This window comes from Acinonyx jubatus, chromosome A1, assembly GCF_027475565.1.
Source record: "Acinonyx jubatus isolate Ajub_Pintada_27869175 chromosome A1, VMU_Ajub_asm_v1.0, whole genome shotgun sequence".
NCBI classification, from domain to species: domain Eukaryota; kingdom Metazoa; phylum Chordata; class Mammalia; order Carnivora; family Felidae; genus Acinonyx; species Acinonyx jubatus.
This window is the reverse complement of record NC_069380.1, coordinates 110,246,262-110,272,169: the sequence shown is the minus strand read 5'-3', so window position 1 is coordinate 110,272,169 and position 25,908 is coordinate 110,246,262. Positions and strand designations below refer to the sequence as shown.

Sequence of the window (25,908 nt, the reverse complement as noted above, 5' to 3'; positions counted from 1 at the left end):
GATTAAGAATTAAGACAGTTATGAATGCCCTAGCTACATATATAATACTGGTTTTCCAACCTTTGATCAATGTCAGAAAAACGATGCACTGAGACTTGAAAAGAAAATTCTTTCATGGTTCCCGAGTATGCGACATGATTAGACACCACCAAGCATACCAAACCAAGATGTAACAATTACTGATCTCTACGCAGCAGCTCTCCAGCGCCTGGCGAGCATCACTGGCTGTGTTTTTAAAGTCCTTTGGAGTCATTCATCATGCCCAAGAAAACATTCTCATCAGGTGAAGTGTTTAAAAACTCACTACAAGTAATTACCATCCTGAGTTTAAAAGCCACCAATATCACCCACAGACAAATACAAGGAGAAAACGGAAGCTTCTCTCACTTCTCCAATTCAAAAATAAAAAGATGAATATGTAGAAAACATGGAATTGTTTCCTTTTAAGAAACCCTTTCTGAACCATTTGAAAGCCATCATTTGCCAGAGAACTGGCAAGTGTGGAAATGTGATAGAGGATTTACAAAGATTTAATTTCCTATGAAATAACTCTTCCTGAATTAAACAAGCCTTCTTTATCTGAAAAAAACATCTCTAAAAGAGAAACATTTCTATGAAAATATTCCCTACATCACTGCACTAAGCTGTGAGAATGGTAGCTACAAAGCCCTGAAACATAACATTTTCCTTCTGACCTTCTCAAGTAACTTGAAAGGGCTTGATTTTTTAGCTTCAGTAGATCAACTCTATCTAGGCGATGATTTCTATTTACTTTTTTTTAACAAGTAACTGGATCTATGCCTGATCTCCAAGGACATCAAGACCCTGAGTCTCTTTAACAAGAAGAAGCTGGTATGAATCCCTGCTACTTTTGTGACCGACGGGCAGAAGGTACATGGATCGTTTAGAAAAGGTAGGCTCACTAAGCCTCATCTGTGAACAGGTTAGTTACTATAGAAAGGTATTGGTTAAATTAAATATGGCCTTTCTGTCCAGTGGAATACTACATATATCCAACCATTAAAAGTCATAAAGTAAAATATTTTACTGACAGAGAAACTGTACATGAAGAAAAAAAGCAACTGAGCAAAATACATTTACAATATGACCACAAATATATATACACACATACATACGTACATACTGACAAAATACACATTCACACACACTGCTTTATAAGTAGGGAGCCGGATTAGAGATATATTTTTCTTCTTTGTACTTTTTCTGCTGTTCAAATTATAAAACATAATATGCAATCAGGAAAAAAAATGTATTTATTAACAAGCTAAACACACCACACAAATATAACAGGGTGCCATCATTCCCAGAAGAGTGAGAGAGGCCTGGCTGATGTCTGTGGGGTATACAAGTAATATATAAACGCTAAATCCTTCTATTGAAAGCTTGCAAGTTTTTTTTTAATGTTTATTTATTTTTGAGAGAGAGAGAGAGAGGGAGAGGGAGACAGAGAGAGTGTGAGACTGTCCCAAGCAGGCTCCACGCTGTCAGCACAGAGCCTAATATGGGGCTGAAACCCACGCACCATGAGATCATGACCTGAGCTGAAATCAAGTGTGGGAAGCTTAGCCAACTGACCCACCCAGGTGCCCTTGAAAGCTTGCTGTTTAAAACAAATAGGACGATGGAAGAGACTTGCTCTCAAGCTTACATAGCAGAGTCATATTCGCAGACATTCAGAATTACAATTGCCCTTCTCTTCTACACATATGTATCCACAGCTGTATGGTCAGTAACTCAGAAAGCTGGAGTCTCCCAGTGGAGGACAAGTTTATCTTTTCTACCCAGAGAAGTAAAGTTGGCAAGTAAAGTTTTTAGCTGCTCTCTGCAGACCTATCTGGAAGTGACTTCCCTCTCCAGATAGAGGTTGACTTCCAATCTGTAGTCGACTTAGGGCAAATAACTGAATGATCAAGTATTATAAATTAATGCTATCAGGGCAAGGCATAGGAAACCATATAGCAATTTACAGATCAAAATCCAAACAGTAGTTGGCGCACCTGTGTGGCTCAATCGGTTGAGCATCCGACTTCGGCTCAGGTCATGATCTCAGTTCGTGAGTTCGAGCCCTGCGTCAGGCCCTGTGCTGACAGCTCAGAGCCTGGACCTGCTTCGGATTCTGTGTCTCCTTCTCTCTCTGCCCCTCCCCTGCTCATACTCTGTCTCTCTCACTCTCAAAAATGAGTAAATGTTAAAAAAAAATTTTTTTTAAATCCAAACAGTAGCTGGTTTCCCTTTTCTCCAAAATATGCAAAGAACATGTAGCCTCATTTAGGCCCTCCAAAATAGACATTTTTTTTTCCTAAACAAAGAAAGAGACTCAATTTTGAACTCAACAGCAGAGATGGTCATTCAAAGGTCTAAAACATTCCGAAACAGAAAGTCAATCCACATCTTGAATTATTCCGCAACCCTTCAAAATAACAGATTCAAGTGAGATAAGAACTTTGGCCTTAGGGCAGGAGCCTGGCCCTGGAAGGATGGCCTCCTTCCTCTGTTAAGTCTGAGCAGGTTCCTTCACTTCCTGGCTTTGACCATGACCAAACTGGGTTACAACACCTAACCCTGCAAGGCTGCTGAAAAGCTTCAATGTAACAATTTACATTATCTCACAGGTCTCTAACAGAAAGCGTCTACCACCTACTAGAAGCACAAATACTCCTTAGTTCATAAAATTTTTTGTGACTCTCCAAACTCACAAGGACAACTGATGTTGCTACATTTCAGGTAAATCATGCAACATTAAGAGCTACCTATTCAGGGGCACCTGGGTGGCTCAGCTGGTTAAGCGTCAGACTTTGGCTCAGGTCATGATCTCGCGGTTTGGGAGTTCAAGCCCGGAATTGGGCTCTGTGCTGACAGCTCAGAGCTGGGCACCTGCTTCGGAATCTGTGACTCCCTCTCTCTCTGCCCCTCTCCCACTCACGCTGTCACTTTAGATGTCTCTCAAAGGATAAATAAATGTTAAAAAAAAAAAAGTTACCTATACAGAATGAACTTAAAGCAACATTTTTCGTCTCATCAAAATTTGTGAAAATAATTCCTGGAAAATGTATCCAGTAAATTTTTAAACTTTCCTACCTACAACACCAGCAAGTTATTTTTTTTTAAGTCATCCAAAAGTGCTAGACCGGTAATCACAGAAAAGGGAAAAACAAAACAAAAAACATATCTGGGATTAAAAGAATTGTCTTGAGGGACACCTGGGGGGCTCAGTTGGTTGAGCGTCCGACTCGATTTTGGCTCAGGTCATGATCCCAGCATCATGAGATCAAGCCCCACATCAGACTCTGTGCTGAGCATGGAGCTTGCTTGAGATTTTCTCTCTTTCTCCCCTTCTGCCCCTCTTCCCGATCGCACACTCTCTTAAAAAAAAAAAGACTGTCTTGAAACAGAAATGAATGCCTAATCTATAGCAGGTGAACAGGCCTGTGGCAGTCTCCCAGTGTGATACTTTGTGAAAGCCTGGAAGAATTTACCAAGGGCCCTCAGGACAGCAAGATTCACAGAAGACAAAGTTATGGGTAGCTGAATCTGTGGAGCCAAAATTCTAAATGCTAACCTGTCTCTCATTATTGGAGGCAATTTGCTACAGATGCCACAAGTAGCCCATTTCTTTCTCTGATACTTCAAAACTGCAACCTGAACAACAACACAATCTTTGCTGTTTTTCTGGGAAGTGCACCATGGCATTAGAGTTCATCCCAGCTTACACAAATACTTAGTGGCCAAAAACACCAGTCACTGTTACGAACCATCTGTGTCCAAGACTAAGGAAATGAGGGAGGGGGAAAGTCCCTGGTGAGAAAGGATTTTAGGTAATAACCTGTAGGAGACAAAGAGATGAAAAATACAACTCTCTGGGGCTAAGGGCACTGCTAGGATCACCTATGGTGAACCCAATGAACGGATCTCATGTATTCCAAATACACCTAGATCTATCTAAGTTAAAACAAAAACAAAAACAAAACAAAACAAAAAAACCCTAGGTAACACTGGCCTGGGTACTGTGGGAAATGTACACAAGCACAACCAGAGTCTCTCCCCTCAAGGTGCTCCTATCCTAGACGGAGAGAGACAAAGGTGAGTAGCTACATTTCTCTGTTACATGATCTAATGTGAACTTAGTCACATGCTAATTCTGCCACTGGTTCCTTGTTAAGGTGAGCAAACCATTTCAGTCCCAAGCCCTGGTTGCCTCATCTCTTCTAGCTCTACCGTTCATGGATTCGACAACAAAACAAGGCTGAAAGAACACCACAAACAAGATAACCCAGGGGCTGAAATCAAAGTGGAAGAACAAACAAGAGACTAACGCCTATGGCTACAAAGATCTGTATAAGGCACATGAGCTCGCCTTCCTGTCCAGGCTGGCCTGCACCCCAATATTATCCAAGCCATCCTTACTACGGTCATGGATGACATCCATGCCACTTAATACAGTGGTCATCCTTTGGTATTACTTGGGAATCTCAGCAGAACTGATCCCTCTCTCCCTTTTAAAACATCATCTTCTTTAGGATTCTGTGATACAACACTGACCTGATTTTCTTCCTATTTCACTAATAATAATAAGTCTTTCTCAGTTTTCTGCCAGCTCCTCCTCTTCCCTCCAACTCCTAAAATGGACTGAGTCCTGAGCCCTCTTCTCACCTCACACCACAGTTTCTGCCTAAGTGGTCTCATCTATTACCCTGGCTTTTTTCCACACATACCTGAGACTCTCCAGTTACCCACAACCCAGACCTTTACTCTAAGTTCCTAACTCAGACATAAAACTATCTTCTTGAAGTCTCCCAGCAATTCACAATTAACAATGTTCAAACCAGAAATCTTGATCCCAGCACCCCCATCTCGTTCCCCTTCCACACTTCCCCAGCTTAATTAAGGCCACTTGTGACCACCCAGTTCCTCAGGTCCTAAATCTGGAAATCATTTTTAACACTCCCTACTCTTCTTCCTCACCACCCATCACCACCCCTCCAGAGTCACAGGATCCTGGGTTTTCTCTTTAGAAGAGCTGTGTGTGGCAGCCCTGGTTCCTGCTCATATAAGCTCCTAAATACAGCTCCAACCTCTATAGCATTCTGCTGGCCCTCTGTCACTGCCCCAGTCCACAGTCTCCTGCTGGGTCCACCTTAACAGTGAGATCTCACCTGGATGAATACACAGCCTCCTTACTATTCTCCTCCTGTCGTGTTTGCTTCCCACCCCTTTCCACTCCATCCTCTAAGTTCTCTCACTGGCCCTTTTAAGAAAAGGTCTCAATCCTTCGCCCACCTACCTACTTCCACTTCCAAAAGGAAGTCTTGCAATAGCCCTCACGCTTCCCGTAATACCTCACACTCGCCCCTCTAGTCCTCTCCCCTCCATCTTTGCATGCTACTATCATGGCGCACGTGCGTGTTGTTGCAGATGCTTTCAAGCGCCAGTGCCAAAAAGAGGCAAATGCTACCTTCTGATAAGACTGTGGTCCAAATTCATCACCCAGTTTCTCAGTGTGATGATGAAGGATAGTTATGCTGGTGATTTGAAATGAGTGATGACCACATCAATGGGAAAAGTGTGAACCTCACCAGCAGGTCAAATTGGTGAGGAGTGATCAAGCCTACAATTGATGTACAACACAAAGATCTACAAAAATGGCTGAATAACCTGCTCCCATCTCTTTGATTTCATTATACTGACAACCTCAGCCAGCATCATGGGTCATTAAGAATGAAGGGGGCGGGGGGGGGGGGCAGCGCCTGGGTGGCTCAGTCGGTTTAAGCGGCCGACTTCGGCTCAGGTCATGATCTCGAGGTCCGTGAGTTCCAGCCCCGCAGGCTCTGTGCTGACAGCTCAGAGCGTGGAGCCTGTTTCGGATTCTGTGTCTCCCTCTCTCTGACCCTCCCCTGTTCATGCTCTGTCTCTCCCTGTCTCAAAAATAAATAAAACGTTAAAAAAAAAAAAAAAAAAAGAATGAAGAGGGGCGCCTGGGTGGCTCAGTGAGTTGAGCGTCCGACTTCGGCTCAGGTCATGATCTCGCAGTCTGTGAGTTCGAGCCCCACGTCGGGCTCTGTGCTGACAGCTCAGAGCCTGGGGCCTGCTTCAGATTCTGTGTCTCCCTCTCTCTCTGCCCCTCCCCCACTCATGCTCTGTCTCTCTGTCAAAAATAAATAAACATTTAAAAAAAAAAAGAATCAAGAAGAAAACACAGGAGGGAAAATCCTGGGATCCTTTTCCCAGGAATATAATACAAGTGTGCAAATAAAATGCCTCAATGAACAAAGGGGGAAAAAAAAAGAAAGAAAATGTATCAGCTTCCTTAAAGAGACCTTCCATGATGGCTGTCCTCAAACTTAATTAGGTCTTAACCTTTATTCTTCCTCATAACATCTTTTCTATTGGAGAGGCAGCATCCATGCTAGCAAATGTTTTGAGACTGCCTGAGGTCAAATCGTAAATTCTAGTGCTTACTACCTGTGGAGTTTAGGGAAAGTCCCTCAATCTAAACCTCAGTTTCCTCATCTGCAAAATGAGGAACACAGTCTCTACTTCACAGGGTTTTGTAAAGATTAAGTGGATACATGTAGTGTCCTTATAACATAGTGCCTGGCCCAAGGTTTAAGCATTAAGCATTAGCTACTAGGATTTTCCTCCATGACACTTATCATACTTTGCAATTATATATTCATTGCTTTGTTTATGCTCTCCCTCCACTACTATATCTAGTATGCTCCATGAAAATGGGGACAAAATCTGCTCTGCTCACCAATGCACCCCCAGTGTCTAGCATAGTGCCTAGCCTACAGTAAGTGCATAGTAATTGCTTAGGAGTGCTATGTGCACAAGTGTCAGGAAAAACTTTCTAGAAGTGGGTGAGATGTGCACATACTGGGGTAGGATACGTGGGATGAAACAAAGGAGGGGAAGAACAGTTTAAACAAAGGTAGAAGAGAACTGAACCAAGATGCTGGGTGTCTTGGCTCCAGTTCGAGCATGGCCACTGTTTCGTGTTCCCTCCATCTGAACCTTGGTTTCCCCACTTCTTCAATGACGGGGATGACTAGGTGACCTCTCAGGTATCTTACAGTTCTAATCTCTAAAAGAGGAAAGAGGCCTTCGGCAGAGAAGTAGTGAGAGGTAAGTTTAGGGCCAGACTGTCAGCAGCTTTGAAAACCTGTGAGAAGATGATGTCTTGTAAGATATAACAGGAAGGAAACAGGATTTTCTGAGCAGAGACCAATTTAGTCACAACAAAGCAGCATGGAGAGCAATCAAAGCAGGAAGCACCTAGAAGTAAAAGGCTATTAGAAATCTCCTAAAGGGGACACCTGGGTGACTCAGTCAGTTGAGCATCCAACTCTTGATTTCAGCTCAGGTCATGATCTCACAGTTTGGTTTGTGAGTCGAGCTCCGTGCTGACAATGTGGACCCTACTTGGGATTCTCTCTCTCTTTCTCTCTCTCTCCGCCCCTATCCCACTCGTGCAGTCACTCTCTCTCTCAAAATAAACAAACTTGAAGGAAAGAAAGAGAGAAAGAAAGAAAGAAAGAAAGAAAGAAAGAAAGAAAGAAAGGGAAAAAGGAAAGAGGAAAAGAAAAGAGAAGAGAAGAGAAGAGAAGAGAAGAGAAGAGAAGAGAAGAGAAGAGAAAAGAAAAGAAAAGAAAAGAAAAGAAAAGAAAAGAAAAGAAAAGAAAAGAAAAGAAAAGAAAAGAAAAGAAAATCTCCTACAGGAACTCAAGGGGGAGACCAGGTGAACCCAGAGCAGAGCACAGTCTTGGTGAATGTCAATGAGTTCTTATTAAGTAATCACTAAGATAAACTCTTCAGTTACAGGTCTAGGTGCTTGAGACAAAGGTGGTACAAGCAAGTTGGAGAAAAGAAGGTTGAGTCTGCCTCAGATACTCCAAACCTGAAACAACACTAAACCCAGGGGAGACAGCACAAGGACCCACCTTTCCAATCTTCAGTCCAGCTCACTGAACCAAACTTAGGGCCCTCATTTCCCATCGCGCATTACAAATAAGATGTACCCTCTTTTCCCTGTCCTTGACCTATGCCGCCAGTTAACCCTCCCTTAGCTCCTTCCCTCAAAAAACCTATCAGACCTTTGTTTGTTTGTTTTGTTACCTGTTGACCACCTTCCTCCAATTCTCTCTTCCCTTGCTCTGATAACAGGTCTGATCTCTTTTTCTGTAAGTCCTTCTGTTTTTCAGATTCCACATATAAATGAGATCATACAGTATTTGTCTTTTTCTTATTTCACTCAGTATAATGCCCTCAGGTGGTAAAATTTCCCCATTTTTTATGATTGAATAATATTCTGCTGTAATATATACTTTTTTTTTATTTAGCTTAATTGGTTTGTCTACTTGGTTTGTCTTTTTTTTCCTTTGTTCATTTTGTTCCTTAAATTCCATGTATGAGTGAAATCATATGGTATCTCCTATGACTTACTTCACTTAGCATTATACTCCCTAGTACCATCCATGTTGTTGTAAATGCCAAGATTATGTCTGAATAATATTCCATTGTGTGTGGGTATGGGTGTGTGTGTGTGTGTGTGTGTATATACACATATACACACACATATATATGCATGTGTATATATACATGTGTGTGTATATGTGTATTATGTGTATATATATGTGTCTGTATATATACACACACAACACACATATACAGACATGTATATACCACATCTTTTTCATCCATTCATTTATGAGTGGATGCCTGGACTCCTTCTATAATTTGGCTATTTTAAATAATGCTTCAATAAACATAGGAGAGCAAAGATCCTTTCAAATTAGTGTTTCTGCATTCTTTGGGCAAATACCCAGTAATGCTATTACTGCATCATAGGGCAGTTCTATTTTTAATTTTTTGAGGAAAATCCATACTGTTTTCCACAGTGACTGCAACAGTCTGGTTCCCACCAGCAATGCAAGAAAGTTTCCCCTTCTCCATATCCTTGCCAACACGTGTTGTTTCTTGTGTTGTTGATTTTAACCATTATGATAGGTATGAGATGATATCTCATCATGGTTCTGAATTGTATTTTCCTAATGACGAGTGATGTTGAGCATCTTTTCATATGTCTGTTGGCCATCTGGATGTCTGCTTGGGAGAAATGTATGTTCATGTCTCCAGCCCATTTTTTAATTGGATTATTTGTTTTGGGGTGTTGAGATTTATAAGGTCTTTATGTATTTTGGATACTAACCCTTTTTTGGGTATATCATTTGCAAATATCTTCTCCCATTTAGTAGGTTGTCTTTTGGTTTTGGTGACTGTTTCCTCCACTGTGAAGCAGCTTTTTATTTTGATGAAATCCCAATAGTTTATCTTTGCTTTTATATGCCTTGCCTCAAGAGACATACCTAGAAAAATGTTGGGGCACCTGGGTGGCTCAGTCGGTTAAGTGTCTGACTTCACTTCAGGCCAGGATCTTGTGGTTCATGAGTTCAAGCCCCGCATCAGGCTCAGAGCCTGGAGCTTGTTTCAGATTCTGTATCTCCCTCTTTCTCTCTGTCCTTCCCCCATTCGCTGTCTCTCTCTCTCAAAAATAAACATTAAAAAAAAAAAAACTGTAGAAAAATGTTGCTTCGCAGCACTCTCAACAATAGCCAAATTATGGAAAGAGCCTAAATGTCCATCAACTGATGAATGGATAAAGAAATTGTGGTTTATATACACAATGGAGTACTATATGGCAATGAGAAAGAACGAAATATGGCCCTTTGTAGCAACGTGGATGGAACTGGAGAGTGTGATGCTAAAGTGAAATAAGCCATACAGAGAAAGACAGATACCATATGTTTTCACTTTTATGTGGATCCTGAGAAACTTAACAGAAACCCATGGAAGAGGAGAAGGAAAATAAATAAATAAATAAATAAATAAATAAATAAATAAATAAATAAATAAATAAGAGGTTAGAGTGGGAGAGAGCCAAAGCATAAGAGACTCTTAAAAACCGAGAACAGGGGCGCCTGGGTGGCGCAGTCGGTTAAGCGACCGACTTCAGCCAGGTCACGATCTCGCGGTCCGTGAGTTCGAGCCCCGCATCAGGCTCTGGGCTGATGGCTCGGAGCCTGGAGCCTGTTTCCGATTCTGTGTCTCCCTCTCTCTCTGCCCCTCCCCTGTTCATGCTCTGTCTCTCTCTGTCCCAAAAATAAATAAAAACGTTGGAAAAAAAAATTAAAAAAACAAAAACAAAAAAAAACCAAGAACAAACTGAGGGTTGATGGGGGGTGGGAGGGAGGGGAAGGTGGGTGATGGGTATTGAGGAGGGCACCTTTTGGGATGAACACTGCGTGTAGTATGGAAACCAATTTGACAATAAATTTCATATATTGAAAAAAAAATGTTGCTTCAGCCAATTTCAGAGAAATTACTGCCTGTGCTCTCTTCTAGGATTTTAATGGTTTCTGGTCTCACATTTAGGCCTTTAATCCATTTTTAGTTAATTTTTGTGTATGGTGAAAGAAAGCGGTCCAGTTTTCCCAACATCATTTGTTGAAGAAACTGGTTTTTTTCCCATTGGATATTCTTGCCTCTTTTGTCAAAGATTAAGTGACCATATAATCACATGGGTTTGTTTCTGGGCTTTCTATCCTGTTCCATTGATCTATGGGTCTGTTTTTATGCCAATACCATACTGTTTTAATTAGTACAGCTTTGTAGTAGAACTTGAAATCTGGAATTGTGATACCTTCAGCCTTTTTCAAGATTTTTTTTGACTAATCAGGGTCTTTTGTGGTTCCACACAAATTTTAGCATTATTTGTTCTAATTCTGTGGGAAAAATGCTGTTGTTTGTTTTGTTTTGTTTTAAATAAGCTCCATGCCCAGAGTGGGGCTTGAACTCATGACCCGGAGATGAAGAGTTTCATGTTCTACCAACTGAGCCAGCCAGGTGTCCCTAATGCTGCTGGGTCTTTTGATAGGGATTACATTAAATCTGTACATTGCTTTGGGTAGTATGGACATTTTAACAATATTTGTTCTTCCAATCCATGACTGTGGAATGTCTTTCCATTTGTTTGTGTCATCTTCAATTTCTTTCATCAGTGTTTTATAGCTTATATAGTACACGTCTTTCACTTCCTTGGTTAAGTATATTCCTAAGTATTTTATTATTTTTGGTGCAACTGCAAATGGGACTTTCTTAATCTCTCTGTTGCTTCATTTTTGGTGTATAGAAATACAAAAGATTTCTACACACTGATTTTGTATCATACGACCTTACTGAATTTATCAGTTCTAGCAATTTTTTGGTGGAATCTTCAGAGTTTTCTATATATAATACCACAACTTCTTTACCCATTCATCCGTCAATGGACACTTAGGTTGCTTCCGTGTCTTAGTTATTGTAAGTAATGGGGCTATGAACGTAGGGTTGCAGAGAGCTGAGTCAGTGTTTTCATTTCCTTTGGATATATTCCCAGAATATATGTTATTGGATCATATGGCAGTTCTATTTTTAATTTTTTGAGGATGCCCCACGCTATAAAGAGGCTACATCAACCTATCAGACTTTTAAGGACCAACTCAAAACTCCCCTTCTCCAGGCAGCCATGCTGGAGTATGCCTCCTTCAGTTCATTAGTACTTCACATTCTAGTGCCTGATCAACATTAAGAATTTGCAACTACATGGATGGAACTAGAAGGGATTATGCTAAGTGAAATTAGTCAGTCAGAGAAAGCAAAATATCATATGACTTCACTCATATGAGGACTTTAAGAGAACAGATGAACACAAGGGAAGGGAAGCAAAAATAATATAAAAACAGGGTGGGGGACAAAACAGAAGAGACTCTTAAATATGGAGAACAGAGGTTTGCTGGAGGGGTTGTGGGAGGGGGGATGAGCTAAATGGGTAAGGGGCATTAAGGAATCTACCCCTAATTGTTGCACTATATGCTAACTAACTTGGATGTAAATTTTTTTTAAAAATAAAATAAAATAAATAAAAAATAAAAATAGAAATAAATAAGATTTAAAAAAAAAGAATTTAAGATCAGCTATCTCACACAATTCAAATGTGCCACCTCCCCAACAAAACTGGAAGGTCCTGGGCGGCTGGCTAGCTCAGTTGATAGAGCATGCAACTCTTGATCTAAGGGTTGTGAGTTTGAGCCCTACAATGGGTGGAGAGACTGCTTAAAAATAAAATCTTTAGGGGCGCCTGGGTGGCTCAGTCAGTTGGGCATCTGACTTCAGCTCAGGTCATGATCTCACGGTCCATGAGTTCAAGCCCCACATCAGGCTCTGTGCTGTCAGTTCAGAGCCTGGAGCCTGCTTCGGATTCTGTGTCTCCCTCTCTCTCTGCCCCTCCCCTGCTCGTGCTCTCTCTCTCTCTCAAAAATAAACAAACATAAAAAAAAATTTAAAAATACAAAATATTGGGGCGCCTGGGTGGCTCAGTTGGTTAAGCATCCAACTTCAGCTCAGGTCATGATCTCACGGTTCGTGAGTTCAAGCCCCACGTCAGGCTCTGTGCTGACAGCTCAGAGCCTGGAGCCTGCTTCTGATTCTGTGTCTCCCTCTCTCTCTGCTCCTCCCCCACTCATGCTCTGTCTCCCTCCTTCAAAAATAAATTTTAAAACATTTTAAAAAATACAAAATATAAAATAAAATCTTTAGGGGGGCAGCTAGTGGCTCAGTTGACTAAGCGTCTGACTCTTGGTTTTGGCTCAGGTGGTGTTCTCAGGGTTTCATGAGTTTGAGTCCTGCATCGGGCTCTGCTCTGACAGTGCAGAGCCTGCTTGGTATATTCTCTCTCTCTCTCTCTCTCTCTCTCTGCCCTTCCCCTACACAACACTGTCTCTGTATCTCTCAAAATAAATAAACTTTAAAAAATTAAAAATAAAATAAAATCTTAAAAAAAACACACACAAAAAAAACTGGAAGGACTTCTGGGCAGAAACGGAATCATGTACTTCTTTTACACTGTCCTTCCACGCTCAGAGTGGAGCTAGTCCCTCAGTGGTTGCCAGCTCAAGACCTGGCTACATTCACTGATCCCACCACAGGTAGGCTCTGTGGCTCTTGGTGGGAAGACCATGTGGCTCCCTACCTGACCCTGACTGGGTCTGCTCCAAGTGCCCAGTATGTGTCCACAGCCAGGGCCGCAACGGCTGAGGACAGGGCATTTCAAATCAAACTGATGAATGATATGGTAGAAGGCCACAATCCTGTCTTGCTGGTTGAGAGCATAGGAGCAAACAGATTCATTAGTGGCGTTTGCTGTTTTGATAGGATTGACTTTAACGATACAATAAATGACCTCTGATTGCTCAACAGTGATTCCTGGGTTACTCTTAAACAAGTACAGCTTTGTTTGTTTTAGCTGGTGAATAGTGCCTTTCTCAGGGAAGTGTTGTCAAACCCATTTAAAGTAGAAAGTAATCCAACAGGTAGTCCTTGGAAAAAAGATATCTCCTAGGAAAAAATAAAAGTAAAAACAAAAACAACTTTCTGTATCACAGTAGGATCTAGAAATGTTGCTGCAGGAATCAGAGATGTGAGCTGACACCCACTGTGACATGACCCAGTATGACCAAAAGCAATCCCGCCATCTCAGTCAGCTCCAGGGTCCTTCTGTGAAATTCAATGGATTAGTTAAAATGGCCCATTCCAACCTGGATCAGAAGGGCAAGGCAATATGACGGTTAATTATCTGCAAAACATGGGAGACCATGTACTGGTCTGTTTTGTTTACGAGGGTATAGGAAAAAGAGCAGAACACAAAGAGCTTCAAGCCACGGAAGAGGCCCCTCACCCACCTGTCCACACTGGTGGGCTGAATCCCTCCTGAGGGCAGAGGGCAAGTGGTCACAGCACACCCCCAGCCACAGAAACAGGAGTGTGCCATTGTATTTGCTGCTACGGAGAGCTGACTAGCTGTTAAAGCCGCTCCTTCACACACCCCCAGATCCATTTTTGAAAAAGCTGAATTTAAGTTTCTATGTCACAGCCCTAATGCACCAAAACTCTGAAAGAACTCTTGCTTTGCAAACCTGAACACTGTTTTCAATGGGCTGCTATGCTCAAGAAAAACAGAAACAGAACAGAGCAAGACCAAAATACATTGAAGTTATTATTTAAGGCCTCCTTTAAATTATTTTCTGTAATTATTGAGCCAGCAGTCCATTGTTATTAATTCATATTCAACTTGTTTAAGCGGTCCCAGTAACACAGGCGGAAAACAAATGCCTCGGTAATTTCCTAACTTTTGAGTGTTATTTTCTTGTCAGTTAAATTTAAAGCAACCCATTTCTGACCACATTATACCAAGTTAATCTCATCTAAAGTGCTTCACAAACCCTAACAGCTACGCTAAGGTTTTATACTAATGAAAGCAATTTACATGAATGAAATTTATGTCAATGTATTTCATGAAAAATTTTTTATTTTATAATAATTATAGTAGTTATATGATAACATCTGTTGATATTCACAGTCTAAAGCTGGCAAAGATTTAAACCCACAACCTTTTCCATGCATCATGTACATTATCTGTGAAAAGCAATAAAAAAAGGCAATGAATGCATTAATCATACCAATATCATCTGCAAAGCATAAATCTGAAATACCTTTCACGTCAGCTCTAACTGCTTTTTATTTTTTACACACCTGATTTTACGCCATCTGTAAAAGGGCAAGACAAAGACTGCTGAGGAAATTATATTTCTTGGCTGTTTGACTTTCACAAAATACTCAGGCTAAGTTCTGTAAACAGAAGATTTACTATACGACGAAGAAAAGCGATGCAGTTAAAAGTCCATTTTTATTAAAAGGCGGTGTAGTGGGCACGGCATTTTCACACTGCACTGTGGTGTCACATTTGCATTTTTGACACCTGTTTTACATTTCCCCTTGTCTATTACATGTGTTTTTACAAATACACATCAGGTCTAAACTTAGTTTATGAGATAAACAGCAGAAGCAAAACTCCAAATGATACCATCTTAGGCTCGAATCTCCCTACCCTGAAGGGCACCAACCCTGGTGTCCCAGCCACCGCCTGACAACATCAGCATCATCCTGCCCCTGGCTCCCTGGAAACCCAGGAAAAACTCCAAAGCGAGCACTAACATGGAAATATCACACCGATATTTTAATTAGCTCCTCAAATGTTAGGTAAAGTTTGCTGAAATGTGTCTCTCCTCTCCATTCCAGTGGTAATGAAGGACACTTCCTCAGGTTTCTAGTCAGCTGTGGCTACAAAGCCTCTCAGTGGGCACAAGTTAAGCACAAGCTACTATGTGGGGTAAGCAGGTAGGTTTTCACTCTACCTGGCTCCCAGACACAAACATATTACCCTCTGTGTTAAAAGCAAAGGACACTCTCTAACCTACATGATGCCTCAGTCTCAGGAACATCCTCCTGGGAGTGTTTCCCTACTCTCAACAGGCAGAACAAGTATCCACCTTCAAGAGTGGTCAGATGTGACATTTATATTATTGCAGTGCTGACTCAGAACTTTGACGTGCACCAGGTTCTGGCTTATGATAATGAGCAACGCAACCTGAATTAATTTGTTCACACTGAGAACTGTTAAGATTTTCATTAACAGTTGTCTTTGTTCTGGTATCATCAAGCTTCTGACTTCACTAAGTGTTTCAAAATGTTAACCATGAGCCTATTATCAAAGTCCTCAATAAAACATTTTTATAAAGTAAGTTCAGCAACAGTAATTTTCAAGTGCTCTATGGCAAGAGCAAGCAGGCAGGAGCTCGGGGGCACAGGAAGGGGAACATTTTACAAACCCCAAACTCACATATGGTGCTTAGTGCAGCTGGATGCACGAAATGGGGTTCCCTGGCACCACCACTCTCACGGCCCAGGCCATTCAGAGGGGAGTGGCCCTCCCCACTCCCCACTCTCTTGATGGCAGCAGTCACAGCAACCAAATGTGATGAACGAGATGTCAAAGACGTGAGGCTTGGATCCTGCCTGCAAGCTGTACCTGTGACATGCCATTAGACTGAAAAGGGCCATTTTCCGTAGGTCAAACTGGCTGAGTGTCCGCCAGTTCATATGATTCGTTCTAACAAAATCAAATGCTTCGAGTGCAGGTCCACTGGAGGAAGAAGAGACAAGGTACAGGAGCTCCTCCAGGAATGCAGGGAATCACAGTTCTTTCTCACAAAGCTCAGTTCCTTTCCCCAGTCAACTGGAAACCCCTTGGATCCTCCACCTGGAATTCTCCGTTCGCTCAAAAGATACCAAACCAGGCGTCCCACTGCCACTGCTTACCTATTCCTGATACTAAGCTTCTTTCCATACTGAACAAGGGTGGGAGAACGGGGACAGCCCTCCCAGGGGGTTGTGCTGTCCAGCCAGTCCTGGAGGGCTCCACCTGCTGGCTTCTGGAGAAGCTGTTTCCTGGGTTCCAAAGGCTCACCTCCTGCACCTACTTCCACAGCTTCAAACTGTGCCTCATTTGTAAGCTACCGACTTGTCCACACACACGACAACGCCTAACAAAATTTACCTTTACGGGACACTCACACCCGCATTTCTAACTGACATTCTCTTCTTTCAACACAGTCGCCCCTGCAGTTGCCAAACACCTAAGAGTCAGTTTGTCTATCACTTAGAGGCCTCTCCCTCCTTAAGTCTACATGAACAGAAAAAAGGCAAAACGCCCTTACAAATGCTCACCCCACCCTGTGTGAGTCCAAGCACTCCAAGTATGGAAACTTCCGGCCTCACGTCCTGGAACTGCTATGCTCTGACCCCTCAAGGAGTCTCACCATGCCTGTCACACTGACCACCAACTCTCAACACGCGGCGGCTCAGGGCGACCCACCCCAGGGAAGCACAGCAGCTATCAGCAACAGAAACCTATGGCCACGTCATCCACCGACGCAGCTAGAATCCCTTGGGTATTCTGCATTTATAGTCTCTAAATATTTGCACCTGCCTCAGCTATTAACATGAATGTGGACTACTTGGAACTGACTATATCCTAGAATAAAACTACTAAGAAAAAAAAAAGTTCTAATATATTTTGCTTTCTACTTATTACTATGGTAAAATCTACAATAACCCAAGCTTTGAGCAATACGTTTTTCACCCAGGGTCACTAAAAATCTTTCTGAAATGTATGATTCATTTTCTATGGTAATAAAAGAAATGAATTCTAAAGCAAACTGGTAACACCATTTTACACACTCTGCATAAGCAAACCATTTAAAACCTGTAACACCTAACCTAATGTAACCTTACTCCTGAAGATTTATTTAAGTAAAAAGACTATACAGAGACCTGAAAAATGTTCGTAACCTACTAAGAGGATTAAAAAGAATGTAATTTTACCTGTATGTTCAGCCAAGAGTTTTTTTAAATATATGGTAACACTCAGTGCGGGCTGAACTGTGTTAAGGGAGAGAGGGGACCAGTTCTGAGAGCAGCTCACTCCGTTTACAGAGTTGAGGACACACAGCGAAGCCATGGGGAGGTACTGCCACTGGCAGGAGGGCAGAGACCACAGCAGGCCTCCCAAACTCTCACTAAGGGCGGGGCTGCTTGAGCAAGGGAGACATCATCTCATCAAGGTGTGCCTGGGGCACATGGAAATGCCCACTCGCAACAGAATATTCTAGGCCAACATCCTCATATATCCATTTTGCATCCATGGAGCACAGTATCTAGAAGATAAATTTCTAGATTAGACAATGGGTATGTGCATCTTAAAAGCTGATACACACTGCCCAACTGCCCTTCAGAAAGGTTATACCAACTTGACACCTCCACCTCTTCACCTCCATCACCCACATCACCTCCCTCCTTACCAGCTAGATTCCAAGCTCCAATGTTCTTAATTCCTGCCTTGCACACACCCTTATTTCCCCTGCCCCTCAGTTCCTAAACTGGACTCATTTGTCACAAGTGCAGCCTTTATTAAGCCCAACTCCGTATCTACTCGAAGCCTGTGCCCAAACAGCTGAACATAGCTGGACAAAACACACAAAAATCTTCCCTTGCAACATACGACCATAAATCTCCAGGGACACTGAAAACTGCCCTGAAACCAACCACATTCCCCTAATTAGTGGGCTGCCTTAGCCTGCAAGGTGGCTACCCCACTCTTTTTCCTATCTTCCCAGATTTCCAACACTCCTCCCACTCCTGTTCATTCCCCATTGACAACCTCACTGAAAAAACAGAAACTATCAGAAGAGATGGTTCTACCTCTACTTCCCAGGACAAATGTAGCAACCTACCTGCATCTAATATGCACACATCCTGCCTTTTCTCCTACGACAAAGGACGTACCAGGTGCCCAGTGCCTCTACTTGCCCATTCCATCCTGTGCTCTCTTGCCACCCACGTCTGTGCTCTCATCATTACCCCTGCTAACAGTTCTCAAACCAGCATCTCCACCCTGAGCTCCGATCTCACATACCCAACTGCTGACCCGGTAACACCACTTGGGGACTAATAAGTATCTCAAACCTGCCATGTCTAAAACAGGATTCGTAACTCTGTACCCTGCCTCCCACCCTATCATCCTCAGCTCAGTAAATGACGTCCTTCACCCTCTACCTTGCACCAAAACCGAGGGACCATGCTTGCCTGACCCCTTCCCCCAGAGCCAATCTAACAATAAGTCTTGACTGTTCCTTCTTCAAAGTACATAAGGAATCCTACATTTCTCTCCACTCCACTGCTACCTCCAGAATCCCCCATCACCACTTACCCAGCCTACCACAGTGGTGTCCCAGATGGTCTGCCTATTTCCACTCTGGCCCTCCTACTGTCTATTCATAGCAGAACAGCCTGGGAAACCTTCTTAGAACATAACCAAACCTTGGCACTTCTCTGCTTGAAATCCCAGTAGCCTTCCCACACAGACTAAAATCTAAACTCCTCACCATACAGACAAGGCTCCAGTGCTCTGGCCGCTCCCTCTCCTCAGCCTCATCTCCTACCAGTCTCTCCTTTCTGCTCACTCCAGAACACTGGCTTTCTGGCACTTCCTCAGTCAGGCCAAGATCATGCCTGCTTCAGGAATTTTGTACTCACTTTTCTCTCCTTCAGGAATGCTGTTGCTTTGGCTGAGCTCCTTCACATGATTCAGGCCTCAGATGTCCCCTCCCTAAAGAGGGCCCTCCAGACCAGACCACTCCATCTTAAACAGTGCGTACACTCCTCCATCAGCCTGCATTCCAGTATCCTACTTTACGCTTCTTCATGGCACTTAGCTCTACCTGAAATGATATTATCTACTCGTGTAGATATCTTCTCCACTAGAATGGGAGCTACATGAGCTAAGAATTGTGCCTGGCACAAAGAAGATGTTTAATAAATATTTGTTGAGTTAACATATTACCTTTACAATAAAAATTAAGTTGATTGTTAAAATTTAACTCCATGAACAATTCCTACAATGTGAGTCAACTCTTGGCGGAGAAAGACTAGAAAAGAAGAAAACCTAGATGAAAGGAGTTACAATGGGATTTTTTTTTAATTTACAACATCCTATTATAGTGTTTTATATTAATAAAAACCAGTATCTTTTCTGCCCTAAATAAAAGGTAAGTGAGGATCTAGATATCAGTGCAAGAGGGTCACCACTCTAAACATCACTTGTGAAAAAGAGAAAGGCGACTCCTGATGTCCGGGAGCCGGCCTGGCACTCACACCAAGGCGCTGGGGTTAAACGTGAACATCAACGCCAGACAAGGCCACTCTGCTACTGTGATGGATTCAAACAAAAACAAGACCACCCTGCAAGGTTATGTGAACACAGACAAAACATGAACACTGTCCACACCACAAAATACCAAACACCCTCTTCTCCCAGCTAATGAATGATTTCTTTCCCAATCTCAGCTTTGGCCCCACTTTAGCCTAACTCTCTCTACTGGTAAGATGTATTCGAATACTGGAGCACAGAACTGCCCATTTCTGACAGCATCTAATCAGACTAAACCATCTTTCCAACACCATCTCCCTGAGATGCTCCGCAGCTCCCTATGGTGTGCAATCTCCCTCACTGCAATAAGAAAATAAGCCCGGCATGCTCAACGGAGCCCAAGGTGTGTCCCTGGTGATTCTGGGCCGGTGGGCACCGACAAGTGTCATGACAACAGATGCAATTACAGGCCATTGTACATGCAGAAGTCATAAGAGACCTAGCTGGAAAACTGACCCAAGGATATAATCTCTTGTTCTCTGAATACATTCCCTGACATGGGCTGATTTTCCTGTCATGTGCCTCTTTCTCCCAAAAGCTGAGTGAATTGGGGGGCGGGGGGAGGGGGTGGCAGTTAAATAAAATGTCCCGATGTTACAATTAATCAAGGACACCCTGCCCTCCCATATCTGAAAGTCACCCCAAGCACAGGGTTAGAGTGTGCTGGACCACTGACTCCTGGGCAGAGCCTGAGGCAACACTACTCAAGTACTTTAAGCCACATGTTCAAGCCCAATAAATTAGCCCAGGCTTAAAGAAGTCAGGCTGTACACATGTAAGAATTTTAATAAGCCTGGAAAATGCTACCTAGAGCTTATGCACGAGCTTACTGTACCAAGGGGATTCCCTGCCACCAGCCACGGAGTGCTAAGCCCCTGACAAGAGCTGTCAAGCACATGGGGCAGCAGGGACAGGGAGTCGGCGTGGTCCAGGTTTCCTCAGGAGTTGGAGACTCAGAGCAGAAGGCTGGCAGCCAGATGGATGGAGAGCAGAAAAGGGCATGGAGCTCAGCGGAGCCAACAGCATTTACTAGGAAAACATGTCGGAGGCTTCGTTCGTGGAAATCTGGTCCTCACACACCCTTCCAGAAACCAGCAAACACTGTAATCAATGTCTGCATTTATCAAATGCCTGTTTGTACCCAGTACTGTGTCAGGTACAATAGAGAGTTATTTAAGCAAACATGGTCTCTGCCTTCTAGATGCTGACACCTAATATAAACAAAAACAGTAAATCTGTCCAGAGGATTACCAAACTAACTGAACAAACATGAAATAGTCAAAAGTACTGACCTTGTATAAACGCAGTGGAGTGAAAGCTGCAGGGTAAGTCATGGGAGATGACTCTCTAAAGAGGGTGGGGCCCTAATGGAACAGTTACCTTGTTAAGGCTGAGTCTCCAAGGGGGGAAGTCAGCTTTTAAGAAAAGCTGCAAGGGCTGGCTCTTGGGCTGGGGGAAAATGAGCCATTCAGAGAAAAGGGTGCAGCTTGGGGGTTGATTTAGAGACTGAAATACGCGTACAGAGAGAAAGAAAACTTGACAAGCGTCCAAGAAAAGTAGGGGAAATCAGTCAAACAGGTGTATGTTTCTCAATTGCTTTTACTCTGGCCCTCTTCTGATAAACATAAAAAACTCACACTATCTTTTTTTTTTTTTTTTTTAGCTTATTTATTTATTTAGAGACAGGGAGCACAGAGCCAGATGCAGGGCTCAAACTCACAAACCGTGAAATCATGACCTGAGCCGAAATCAAGAGACGCTTAACCGACTGAGCCACCCAAGTGCCACCCATACTACCTTTTAATATTATTTAGAATTTGAAAGGATGGGAATGCAACCTGGTGCAGCCACTCTGGAAAACAGTATGGAAGTTCCTCAAAAAACTAAAAATAAAACTACCCTATGACCCAGCAACTGCACTACTAGGCATTTATCGACGGGATACAGGTGTGCTGTTTCGAAGGGACACATGCACCCCCGTGTTTATAGCAGCACTATCCACAACAGCCAAAGGATGGAAAGACCCCAAATGTGCATCGATGGCTGAATGGATAAAGAAGATGTGGTATATCTATACAATGGAGCATTACTCAGCAATCAAAAAGAATGAAATCTTGCCATTTGCAACTATGTGGATGGAACTGGAAAGTATTATGCTAAGTGAAATTAGTCAGTCAAAGAAAGACAAAAATCATATGACTTCACTCACATGAGGTCTTTAAGAGACAAAACAGATGAACATAAGGGAAAGAAAACAAAAATAATATAAAAACAGGGAAGGAAACAAAACAGAAGAGACTCATAAACATGGAGAACAAAGAGAGGGTTACTGGAGAGGTTTTGGGAGAGGGGATGGGCTAAATGGGTAAGGGGCACTAAGGAATCTACTCCTGAAATTATTGTTGCACTATATGCTAACTAATTTGGATGTAAATTTTAAAAATTTTTTAAAAATTTTTTTAAATAAAAAGAATATGAAAGGAAACTATATATCCTAATCAACACCAACACAATGGTTTCAGAATCTGATTTTCCAAATGACAAAAACAATTCCCTTCCCATACATCTGAGAATCACTCGGTTAGATGATAGCACCTGTCAACAAGGACAGAGCAACTGCCATTGAATTCTTGAGGAAGAGAGGATTTGGACGCTGGATCCACATGGGACCCCAAAACCAGTAGGATTAAAAAAAAAAAAAAAAAAAGTCACAGCCTAAGGTGACACAAACAGATGACGGCACTAGCAAGAATATGTAATTATTACCTGATTAAAATTTTTGAAGGAGAACTCTTTGTAGATGGCATCTCTCTCATTTAATTCTGACCATCCTGCTGCTTTAAGGTCATGTATAACTTGGTTCCTCTCCTCTGCAGTCAAACAGTGAACATCTGCAGCCTATGAAAAGAACACATTTAATATCTGAAATGTAGAGGTTCAGTTTAACTACAATAAACTCAAAGCTCTTTACCTTATGGAGAGATATAGGAAAGCAAATCTTAAGGGCAACAATTTGTAACCACCTTTGGCTCCTCTGTTCTAAAAAATAAACAAAACAAGGCTAACTATATATAAAATCAGCTGTCTCCATAGAATGTTGTCTCACCACACCTTTTTGTTGCCTCAAACTTCACAATTGTGTCTCTGGTTTATTACAGATACAACCATTAACCATTAACCACTGGTCGTCTTACCAATGACCATTATGGATGGCCAGCATTCGAGGATGTGGGAAACTCGGTAAGCACATCCATGCAAGAAAACCCTGCAAGTCCATTGTCAGGTCCAGAATTAGAACTCAGGGCTCTAAACTCCAGGTCTACTGCTCTTTGGATGGTCCCATGTCACATTAGTAGCAGCCTTCACTGCTTACTCACATGGGTCTTAGCTCTCTGGGTTCACTATCCCCTTTCAGATCTGATGAAAAACTAACCTCCAGAGGGGAAAAAAATAAATGCACACTTAACACAGGATTTTTGATAATAACTTCTGGGAGTCCATAGATCCTCTGGATTATAGGTAAAAAGCCCTAGCCTAAGCAGAGTGAGTTTTTTCAGGGCACCAATAAAACAAATCCCTCCAGTCTGGCCAGAGCAGTGTCCAGTTTGGTCCTACTCACCCTGGTGATGAAATTCACAGACCCAGAGTTCTGTTGGTTAACAGGCCCACACTTCCCATGCTATCTGTTTTTTCATTGAAAGAACTCTAAACATCATGGCCAGAGAAAGAAGAGAAGGACACTCTAGTGGCAAGTCAGAGGAGCTTACTTCTCATTCCACCATAAATGCCGACCAATACCTCCTACCTTACCTATCTGCAGGGCTACTGATGGCTCAGGTGAGAGAGGCAATGTCACCCAGAAAGACAAAACTAATACAAGGACTCCTCATCAAATGGCAACTGGGGGCTGAGTTGAGCCCACTTTCAGAAATCCTGAAATCTTTTATCACTGACATTGATGTGATTAAGATGGCAAAGTAAACAAACTTACTTTAAGGTAACTTATTCTAGGGGCGCCTGATGGCTCAGTCGGTTAATCACCTGACTTTGGCTCAGGTCACGATCTCACAGATCATGAGTTCAAGCTTTGTGTCAGGCTCTGTGCTGACAGCTCAGAGACGGGAGCCTGCTTCAGATTCTGTCTCCCTCTCTTTCTACCCCTCCCCAACTCATACTTCGTCTCTCTCTCTCTCTCTCTCTCTCTCTCTCTCTCAAATAAATAAACATTTAAAAAATGTTTTTAAAGGTAACTTATTCTAAGAAGAGAAAAAACGGTTGCTAATGAACTAATTTTCTTGTTTCTCTTCCTTGCTAGGTCAGCTATCCTTCCCCCAACTAACAAAAGAGAAAAAAATTTTAAGCTCTTAATTAAATACAAACATTTAAAGACTTATTATGAAATCCATTTACTATTAAGAACCAAAACATCTATTTATTAGTTTTACAGTGACCCACTATCGGAGATCATGTAAAAGTCTTATTAGTCACCTAAATATGTTGTCAAGTCAGATCATAATGGAAAAAAATTAAATTTTCTGTGTCCACACTGAGTAGCTGCAAAGAAAATTATTAACCATGCTGGAGGTAATGCAGCAGTCACCTGAAGTCAGTGGAACATGCTGAGCTGTTTTTGTCCACATTCTCTGCCATGCACATCTCCAGTGAAGTCGGTGGTTTGCACTCTGCGCTCACCACAGGTGTCTGCACAAGAAGAGGGACATGTCCAGGACTGTGAAATGGAACCACTTCATCTATAACACAGATGGTCCCCCTGGAGACACACCTTCTATAGAACCCTTTGTGGTGGACTTAATCTTTTTTTCTGCAGGAGATGGGGAGAAGGACAGGGAAAAGCATAGGATTTGGAGAGAACACACTTGGGAGAGAACACACATAGTATTCGAGGCCTAGCTTTGTTCAGCTGGGAGATACTGAACAAATCACTTAGCTTTTCTGAACACTAGTATCCTCCTGTCTGTGATGAGGATATTACAACATCTACGTGTCGACATTTTTTAAAGACTTAAGTGGAAGAAATCTTGATTGTGAAGGCACCCAGCATAGAGCCTAGCACGCGGCAGCCACTCAAATCATGTCTGTTTATTCATTCCTCTGAACCCCACAATTTTAATCATCAGCACTTTGGGAACAGGTAAGCCTCAGCCCACACTTAGGTGTCAGCACTCAACTTGTTTTCTCACCTTAATGGTCAGGAAACAGAGTGCTTATCTTCCTCTATCATCGAGCTATTTTAAATTTCTCTGGTTAAACACCTTCAAACTGCCAAAGGGTTCTAACAAGCAAGCGAAGATGAAATGGCAAATTTAATGCAACATTCTCCCACTAGGTGGTGCTGCGTGTTAAAACTTGCCATCAAGTTAATTTACCCTAATACATTAATTTCTAACTCAAAAAAACTGACGGAACGCCGCGCGGAAGACGAAAGAGCAATAGACTTGTCACGACAAAAAAAAAAAAGATAATTTATTAATAATTCCTCCAAAAACATCACACCCAAACAAATGAGTTAACTCAGCGGGTTTCCGGCGAGCGCGCCCTGCCGGAGCCAGTTCCTGCTCTCAGCGAGCGCACAATCTAGCGGCACAGCGTCTTTCGTCATTTCAAGTGACTCTAAGCATCACATAGTTTTACAACTACTTTGCGTACTTTAACAAAACTCGTCCTCGGTTTCTGTTTTTTTGTTTTGTTTTTGTTTTCCGGACAGCAGTTTTCGTAGCCAACGACGGGATCTGTAAACCAGGAGGAGACGATGGTGCCCCGCACCCGAACGCCTCCCCATCAAGGTCCGAGGCCTTGGGGGGTGGCCCGGGCCCGTCCCTCCGCCTCCCGCACCGCGGGCCCCGGCACTCACCTTGGCCGAGAAGCCTACCGCCCGGCCCCGCAGCATCGCGAACAGGAGTCGCAGCGGCCCCCGCGCCCACCGCGCCGCCGCCATAGCCACGGGTCGAGGGCTGCCCGGCGCGCTGCCTGCGCGCCGTCCGCTGGCGTCCGCGGGGCCCGGTTGGTAGCCGAGGACAGTGCGGAGGGCCCTCAGCCGCCGGTCAGGCCGTCCCGCGGGGCCCCGCGCGGCCAGCCCCGGAAGGCCCCCGGGAGCTCCGAGGCCGCAGATGGCGCTGGCAGCCGACTGGCCGGTGCGGCAGGCCCCCGCAGGCCCTCGCGCTCTCAGGTCC

General features: G+C 43.0%; 1 protein-coding gene across 3 annotated transcripts in view; it reads right to left on the bottom strand.

Moving 5' to 3' along the window:
• Positions 1–25,815, bottom strand: part of PCBD2 (pterin-4 alpha-carbinolamine dehydratase 2) — a 54,093-nt gene extending 28,278 nt beyond the window's left edge. For all 3 annotated transcript variants that reach the window (XM_027076655.2, XM_027076654.2, XM_027076657.2), the window contains exons 1-2: positions 25,590–25,815; positions 22,484–22,615 (exon numbers count right to left, since the gene is read on the bottom strand). In XM_027076655.2, the coding sequence (XP_026932456.1) occupies positions 22,484–22,615; positions 25,590–25,673 (216 nt within the window). In that variant the 5' untranslated portion in view covers positions 25,674–25,815. The remainder of the gene's footprint in view (positions 1–22,483; positions 22,616–25,589) is intronic.
• Between the last annotated feature and the right edge of the window lie 93 nt (positions 25,816–25,908).